We start from the raw sequence: 9,179 nt of genomic DNA on the forward strand, positions 1-9,179 counted from the left end.
AGATCCTCTATATGAGAAGAACACTGCTTTTCTTTTTTTTAGATCCACTGCCCAGTCACTCGTCAAAGATCCTCTATATGTGAGGAACACTGCTTTTCTATTTTTTAGATCTACTGCCCAGTCACTCGTCAAAGATCCTCTATATGTGAGGAACACTGCTTTTTTTAAAAATTAGATGTACTCCCCAGTCAGTTGTCAAAGATCCTCAAATGTGAGGAACACTGATTTTCTTTTTTCAGACCTACTGCCCAGTCAGTCGTCAAAGATCCTCTATATGTGAGGAACACTGTTTTTTTATGAGATGTACTTCCCAGTCATTTGTCAAAGATCCTCCATATGTGAGGAACACTGATTTTCTTGTTTTCTTAGATCTACTGTCCAGTCACTCGTCAAAGATCCTCTATATGTGAGGAACACTGATTTTCTTTTTTTAGATCTACTGCCCAGTCACTCGTCAAAGATCCTCTATATGTGAGGAACATTGCTTTTTTTAAATTAGATGTACTTCCCAGTCAGTTGTCAAAGATCCTCTATCTGAGAAGAACACTGCTTTTCTTTCTTTTTTTTTTAGATCTACTGCCCAGTCACTCGTCAAAGATCCTCTACATGTGAGGAACACTGATTTTCGTTTTTTTTTTTTATTAGATGTACTTCCCAGTCAATCGTCAAAGATCCTCTATATGTGAGGAACACTGCTTTTCTTTTTTTTAGATCTACTGCCCAGTCACTCATCAAAGATCCTCTATATGTGATTAACACTGTTTTTCTTTTTTTTTTAAAGATCTATTGCCCGGTCACTCGTCAAAGATCCTCTATATGTGAGGAACACTGATTTTCTTGTTTTTTTAGATCTACTGCCCAATCACTCGTCAAAGATCCTCTAAATGTGAGGAACACTGATTTTCTATTTTTTAGATCTCCTGCCCAGTCACTCGTCAAAGATCCTCTATATGTGAGGAACACTGATTTTCTTTTTTAGATCTCCTGCCCAGTCACTCGTCAAAGATCCTATCCAGCCAACCTATGAAAAAAAGTGCGACTTATAGTCCAGAAAATATTGTATTTACATGCACCACTTACCCCGGACAGCCTCCCGACTCCATGTGATTGGCCAGAGTGACGTCATGTGACCACACATCGAACTGCCACTTCCGTAGCCCGATCACGCCGCACAGCACGTTGCCCGAGTGCACGCCGACTCTCATGTTGATGTCCACGCCTGTGGCCTCCCGAACCTGCCTGCCGGAGATGAGCGACCAGGCTTGACGGTTGTTTTGGATGTTTGCTTCTCCAACATGAAAAAGGCGACATGGACTCACTTGATGGCTTCACACATGTCCAGGCCCATCTTGACACAGTTCTTGGCGTGTTTGGGCAGAGAGACCGGCAGACCTGACACGCAGTAGTAGCAGTCGCCCAGGATCTTGATTCTCATGCACTCGTTCTCCTAAAGGAGGCAGCGAGACGCAAAAAGAACGTCTGTCATCGACAAATGCCTGAACGTAACGTAGTAGCTTCATACCATGACTGACCTTCGCAATCTGGTCAAACCTTCCAAACAATTCGTTGAGCATAATCACCAACTCCTTGGGAGAACAGTCGCTGGCCAGGCGAGTGAAGCCAACGATGTCTGCGTACAAAATACTGAAAGAAAGAAACCTCACATTTAGTCTTGCTGGACGACAGACGATCACTATGCTACTTTTAGGACCTACTGCAAAAATGAAAGAGCAAAGATCCTCTATATAACAGGAGCTTTGCTGTTTTAAGGACCGACTGCAAAAAGCACAAGTCAAAGATCCTCTATATGCCAGGAGCTTTGCTGTTTTAAGGACCGACTGCAAAAGCTAGAGTCAAAGATCCTCTATATAACAGGAGTTCTTTGCTTTTTTAAGGACCGACTGCAAAAAGCACGAGTCAAATATCCTCTATATAACAGGAGCTTTGCTGTTATTAAAGACTGACTGCAAAAGCTACAGTCAAAGATCCTCAATATAACAGGATGGCTTTGCTGTTTAATATTAAAGACGGACTGCAAAAAGCACGAGTCAAAGATCCTCTATATAACAGGAGTGATTTGCAGTTATTAAAGACGGACTGCAAAACCACGAGTCAAAGATCCTCTATATAACAGGAGTTCTTTGCTGTTTTAAAGACCGACTGCAAAAAGCCTGAGTCAAAGATCCTCTATATAACAGGAGTGCTTTGCTGTTTTAAGGACCGACTGCAAAAGCACGAGTCAAAGATCCTCTACATAACAGAAGCTTTGCTGTTTTAAGGACCGATTGCAAAAAGCACGAGTCAAAGATCCTCTATATAACAGGAGTGCTTTGCTGTTTTAAGGACCGATTGCAAAAAGCACGAGTCAAAGATCCTCTATAAAACAGGAGCTTTGCTGTTATTAAAAAACAACTGCAATAGCCAGAGTCAAAGATCCTCTATATAACAGGAGTTCTTTGCTGTTTTAAGAACCGACTGCAAAAAGCACGAGTCAAAGGTCCTCTATATAACAGGAGTGCTTTGCTGTTTTAAGGACCGATTGCAAAAAGCAAGAGTCAAAGATCCTCTATACAATAGGATGGCTTTGCCGTTATTAAAGACCGACTGCAAACGCTACAGTCAAAGATCCTCTATATAACAGGAGTGCTTTGCTGTTTTAAGGACCGACTGCAAAAGCACGAGTCAAAGATCCTCTATATAACAAGTGTCCATTGCTGTTTTAAGGGTCTGTTAAAAACCCTTTAGAAAAAATCAAAACCGGTCTATTTTTAGAAACCTACTGCAAAAACTTAGTCAAAGATCCTCTATATAACAAGAGTCCATTGCTGTTTTAAGGGTCTATTAAAAACTCTTTTAAAAAAAAATCAAAACCGGTCTATTTTTAGAAACCTACTGCAAAAACTGCTCGTCAAAGATCCTCTATATAACAAGAGTCCATTGCTGTTTTAAGGGTCTATTAAAAACCCTTTAAAAAATCAAAACCGGTCTATTTTTAGAAAACTACTGCAAAAACTGCTAGTCAAAGATCCTCTAAATGACAGTAGCCTGCTGTTGTTTTTAAGGATAAACTGGAGAAAAAAAACCCGAGTCAAAGATCATCTATATAACAAGAGTCCATTGCTGTTTTAAGGGTCTATTAAAAACCCTTTCAAAACCGGTCTATTTTTTTAAACCTACTGCAAAACTGCTAGTCAAAGATCCTCTATATAACAAGAGTCCATTGCTGTTTTAAGGGTCTATTAAAAACCCTTTAAAAAAAATAAAAACTGGTCTATTTTTAGAAACCTCCTGCAAAAACTGCTAGTCAAAGATCCTCTAAATGACAGGAGCCTGCTGTTGTTTTTAAGGATAAACAGAAAAAAGCCTAGTCAAAGATCATCTATATAACAAGAGTCCATTGCTGTTTTAATGGTCTCTTAAAAACCCTTTCAAAAACGGTCTATTTTTAGAAACCTACTGCAAAAACTGCTCGTCAAAGATCCTCTAAATGACAGTAGCCTGCTGTCGTTTTTAAGGATAAACTGAAAAAATCCCAGTCAAAGATCATCTATATAACAAGAGTCCATTGCTGTTTTAATGGTCTCTTAAAAACCCTTTCAAAAACGGTCTATTTTTAGAAACCTACTGCAAAAACTGCTCGTCAAAGATCCTCTAAATGACAGTAGCCTGCTGTCGTTTTTAAGGATAAACTGAAAAAACCCCAGTCAAAGATCATCTATATAAGAAGAGCCCATTGCTGTTTTAAGGGTCTATTAAAAACCCTTTCAAAACCGGTCTATTTTTAGAAACCTACTGCAAAAACTGCTAGTCAAAGATCCTCTAAATGACAGTAGCCTGCTGTCGTTTTTAAGGATAAACTAGAAAAAAAACGCCAGTCAACGATCCTTTATATTACAGGAGTGCTTTCCCATTTAAGGACCAACTGCATTACAATAATGATTTGTGTTTTTTTTTATAATCCAGTCGAAAAAGAGAAGATTATGAATATTTGAAAATGTATCAGGGTGGCCTGCTTTAGGGCGATACAATAACACCAGCTGCTTGGCAGACGCGCCTGCGAGCCACAATGGCTGCTTGTGCTGTGATAATGACAGGGCGAGGTCAGTCCTTCTCGCTGGGAGTCAACATGACTGATGCCTTCTTGTCAAACTAAACACCTGAGCCGACTGTCAGTCACCGGAGACGCCTTTTATGAAAAACATAATCAATCAGTAGACGTACATTTCTATCATTCTATCATTCCATATCTTGGTCGTATTTATCCGACCGAGCTGATTGACTTGTCATAAAAGCAGGAAGTGGGTCACTGAAAGCGGACACACTAATCCATCATCATGACCAGTGGAAATATGCTTTATGGCTCCATTTCATAAAGTGGATGATCCATACGCGCTGTCAAGGAAATGATGAAACTTAAAGTAACATCGCAAATATTGTTACCCTGCTATGCGAACGTGACGTTTTTATGACATTTGTGTCCGTAGAGCAGGGGAGGGCAAACTTTTTGACTCGCGGGCCGCATTAATTTAACAAAATTGATGGGGGGGATTATGTAGTATTTTACACGTAACAGTCCATTTTTACACCTATATTTTTACACATATTTTACATGTAAAAGTGTCATGCAATCTGCTATATGTGAACTTTGAAATCATTTATTTGATGTAAAGTGTGTTTCTCAATGTATTATTATTATTATTATTATTTATTAGAATTATTATTATTATTAGTTATAGTAATGTTATTATATTATTATTATTATTTTGTTATAATAATAATATTACTACCATTATTATATTAATATTATTAACAACAATATTAATATAATAGTATTATTATTATTATTATTATTATTATTATTATTATTATTATTATTATTATTATTATTATTATTATTATTATTATTATTATTATTATTATTATTATTATGTGCTTGTGTCCCTTTTTACAGGAGCATTTTGTAACAGACCACATCAAATAACGAAATTGATAAAGCAGCTACCTCAACCATCAAAAAATTGGCCCAAGCCACGATGCCAGGTTGTATGTTGAGTTCAAATGAAATATTTGGAAAAAACAGGCGGGCCATATTGAAACACTTGGCGGGTCGGATGTGGCCCCCGGGCCGTAGTTTGCCCACCCCTGCCGTAGAGGAAGGAAAAACCACCCTGGGTATATGAAAAAGAAATAACAATCCAGGCTTCACGACACGTCTTAAAAGCCTGGAGCTCTGCGAACTAGCGTATTACTCTTGGCTAGGCTAGCTAGGCTAGCACAGTTTAATGAAGGAAGACTAATGAGGAGTTGTGTTGTGTTGTGTTGCATTCACGGTAAACCAAGGAATTACCGTATTGTCCGGACTAAGTCACACTTTTTTTCATAGGTTGGCTGTTCCTGCAACTTATACTCCAGTGCGACTTATGTATGTTTTTTTTCTACCTAATTATGCATTTTTGGCCATGTGTTACTTATACTCAGAGCGACTTATAGTCCAGAAAATACGGTGTATATATACCGTATTTTCCGGACGTAATGTCTGGTTTGGTCAAGTAGTTTGGAAAATAAATTACCCGAAAAAAATGCGACTAATACTCCAGTGTGACTTATGTATGTTTTTTTCTACCTAATTATGCATTTTTGGCCTTGTGTGACTTATACTCCAGTGCAACTTATGTATGTTTTTTTCTACCTAAATATGCATTTTTGGCCTTGTGCGACTTAAAATCCAGTGCGACTTATGTATGTTTTTTTCTACCTGATTATGTATTTCTGGCCTTGTGTGACTTATGTATGTTTTTTTTTCGACCTAATTATGCATTTTTGGCCTTGTGCGACTTTTACTCCAGTGGGACTTATGTATGTTTTTTTTTAACTAATTATGTATTTTTGGCCTTGTGCAACTTATGTATGTTTTTTTTCCACCTAATTATGCATTTTTGGCCTTGTGCGACTTATACTTTAGTGCGACTTATGTATGTTTTTTTTCTACCTAATTATGGATTTTTGGCCTTGTGCGACTTATACTCCAGTGCGACTTATGTATGTTTTTTTCTACCTGATTATGTATTTCTGGCCTTGTGCGACTTATGTATGTTTTTTTTCAACCTAATTATGCATTTTTGGCCTTGTGCGACTTATACTCCAGTGCGACTTATGTATGTTTTTTCTACCTGATTATGCATTTTTGGCCTTGTGCGACTTATACTCCGGTGCGACTTATGTATGTTTTTTTTTTCGACCTAATTATGCATTTTTGGCCTTGTGCGACTTGTACTCCAGTGCGACTTATGTATGTTTTTTTTCTACCTGATTATGTATTTCTGGCCTTGTGCGACTTATGTATGTTTTTTTTCCACCTAATTATGTATTTTTGGCCTTGTGCAACTTATACTCCAGTGCGACTTATGTATGTTTTTTTCTACCTAATTATGCATTTTTGGCCTTGTGTGACTTATAGTCCAGAAAATACGGAATTACAAGTAAAAGCAGGCTTCGCTACACATCTTAAATTAAAGCTCTGCCCGTGAATGCTAAGTTTGATGATATTGTTTTGGTCTTCAGTAAAAACCACATTTGATGTCGCTGTCCAAGTGAGCGTAACGTTAGCACTGTGGCTCACATAGCTATGCTAGCCTAGCTAACCTTGTCATTGTGTTCATACCTGACGTTTTCATGCCTTTTGACATAAAGGCTGTGGAAGTTGTTGTCTTTGACCAGGCGTTGCTGCTCCTCTTTGTCCTTGCAGTCTTGCAGGCGCTCCATGATGGTCAGCTTCATCTTCATGGAGATGTAGACGGGCAGCACGGACTGCAGCAAGTTCTCCTGCAGGCAACGACACATAAACTATTAATTGGCCCATCTTGGAAATGATGCTTTTTTTTATGCAGCTTGCAATTTCATCATCAATGAATCAAACTTTTTTTTTAATATATCCACCTTTTAAAACCTTCCAGGAATGGAGGTGTTCATAATTGAATTTTATTCATCACTTTAGTAATGTTTACACAAGGTCAGCACGTAACAAAACCAGTAGCAATACTGCAGTTTTGGAAAACATGTTCTATAGCTAAACCTTGACATTTATCTGTAAAGAAATATAACTGAATGAACAAAATTAATTCCAAGCAGCGTGCCCCCCCTACCCCGTATTACACCAAAATAATAATCCAAAATTTTTTTTTATCAGTCTTTGATATTTTGTAGAACCAGTCCTGCATTTATTTTTTTTGCTCTAAGCATATTTTATGAAGTTACCATATTTTCCGGACCAGAAGTCACTTTTTTTCATAGGTTGGCTGTTCCTGCGACTTATACTCCAGAGCGACTTATAAATGAAAAAAGTTTGGAAAATAAATTAAAAAATGCCACTTATAAGGCAGTGCTCAGAAACCTACTGCAAAAACTGCTAGTCAATGATCCTCTATATGACAAGAGTCCATTGCTGTTTTAAGGGTCTATTAAAAACCCTTTCAAAACCAGTCTATGTTTAGAAACCTACTGCAGAAACTGCTAGTCAAAGATCCTCTAAATGACAGTAGCCTGTTGTCGTTTTTAAGGATAAAATGAAAAAAAAACCCTAGTCAAAGATCATCTATATAACAAGAGTCCATTGCTGTTTTAAGGGTCTATTAAAAACCCTTTCAAAACCGGTCTATTTTTAGAAACCTGCAAAAACTGCGAGTCAAAGTTCCTCTAAATGACAATAGCCTGCTGTCGTTTTTAAGGATAAACTGAAAAAAAAACAGAGTCAAAATCATCTATATAACAAGAGTCCATTGCTGTTTTAAGGGTATATTAAAAATCCTTTCAAAACCGGTCTATGTTTAGAAACCTACTGCAAAAACTGCTAGTCAAAGATCCTCTATATAACAAGAGTCCATTGCTGTTTTAAGGGTCTATCTCCGCCAATTCCTGCAAAGTTACCGGATTTTCCGGACTATGAGTCACACTTTTTTTCATAGGTTGGCTGTTCCTGCGACTTGTACTCCGGAGCGAACTTTAATCAGTTCTTGCATATGTCATCCCTGACAATTCCTGGGAATTTCAGTAAAGATCCATTCAGAATTTTTGAACACAAACAAACAGGCACATGGCTGCAAAAGGTAAAAATGTAAAAAAAAAAAAAAACACTTGAAAAATTATCATTTTTACGATAAAAATTATATTAAATAAAATAATAAAATATTAAATATATATTATATTTAATATATATATATTAAATAAATTTAATTAAATAATATAATAATAATTTTAATAATAATAAATAAATTAAAATGGCCTTCACTTACATATCTATACCACTGATTTATTTAACAATTTAGCTATGTGAACTACTACACTGCCAATAGCCTTTTGCCTTTGTCCGTGACACCTCAACTTTGCCTTTTTCGGTTTGTTTTTTGTCGTTTTTAAAAAAAGGACGACAGACACAATTACCCTGCCGAGACACATATACAAATGTGTCCCATTTGCAGGACATTGAGCCTTAAATCCTTCCATGCTCGTATTTTATCTGTTGTGTGCCTCCGTCTGTACATAGACTCTCCTTCTTCACTTCCAAATTAAACACACAAGGCATTTGTCCTTCTTGCTAGGCGACACACACACACACACACACCTGTCAGCAAACACAGCATGATTAAATCCCACGCTCGTCGTAGTAGTTGGCGCTCAAAGGAATGAAATGTGAAGGAAAAAAAAAATAAAAAAAAACGCACAGATGCACGGGAGGGAAAATTTCGGGATGCAGACGGTGAAAAAAAAAGCATCCATGATGGACGCCAGCGAGAGAGAGTCAGGCCTAAGACGAAAGCTTTCAGAATGAAACAAATTACTCACCGTAAAAAAAACGCTTTACTTCATTTATCTGCTGTCGCGTATTCACGTATTCGTCAGGATGAATGAAAACACAAAGCAGTCAAAAATAAGGGCCGACTTGTGACTTGTGACCGACTGTCGCGGTGAGCTGGCATTTTTTATTATGGGACCAAAGGCTACACAGTAAAGAACATTTGCATAATACTAGAATTTGATTGGGCGGCTCTCCTAACAGATAACATGACATAACTCAAACATTTCAAAACAAAACGGCAGTAAATTTTTATATTCAGTTTTTTTTTTTTTTTTTTTTTTTTTTACCAGCTGCAATTTCACCAAATGCTTCTAAAATATACTTTTAA

General features: G+C 37.2%; 1 protein-coding gene across 1 annotated transcript in view; it reads right to left on the bottom strand.

The window, feature by feature from the left end:
• The window catches only part of LOC131139541 (adenylate cyclase type 2-like), a 33,080-nt gene extending 24,119 nt beyond the window's left edge, over positions 1–8,961 (bottom strand). The window contains exons 1-5 of the mRNA XM_058089238.1: positions 8,839–8,961; positions 6,662–6,822; positions 1,533–1,644; positions 1,320–1,447; positions 1,081–1,239 (exon numbers count right to left, since the gene is read on the bottom strand). Coding sequence (XP_057945221.1) covers positions 1,081–1,239; positions 1,320–1,447; positions 1,533–1,644; positions 6,662–6,783 — 521 coding nt within the window. The 5' untranslated portion in view covers positions 6,784–6,822; positions 8,839–8,961. The remainder of the gene's footprint in view (positions 1–1,080; positions 1,240–1,319; positions 1,448–1,532; positions 1,645–6,661; positions 6,823–8,838) is intronic.
• Between the last annotated feature and the right edge of the window lie 218 nt (positions 8,962–9,179).

Source organism: Doryrhamphus excisus, chromosome 12, assembly GCF_030265055.1.
Source record: "Doryrhamphus excisus isolate RoL2022-K1 chromosome 12, RoL_Dexc_1.0, whole genome shotgun sequence".
NCBI lineage: Eukaryota > Metazoa > Chordata > Actinopteri > Syngnathiformes > Syngnathidae > Doryrhamphus > Doryrhamphus excisus.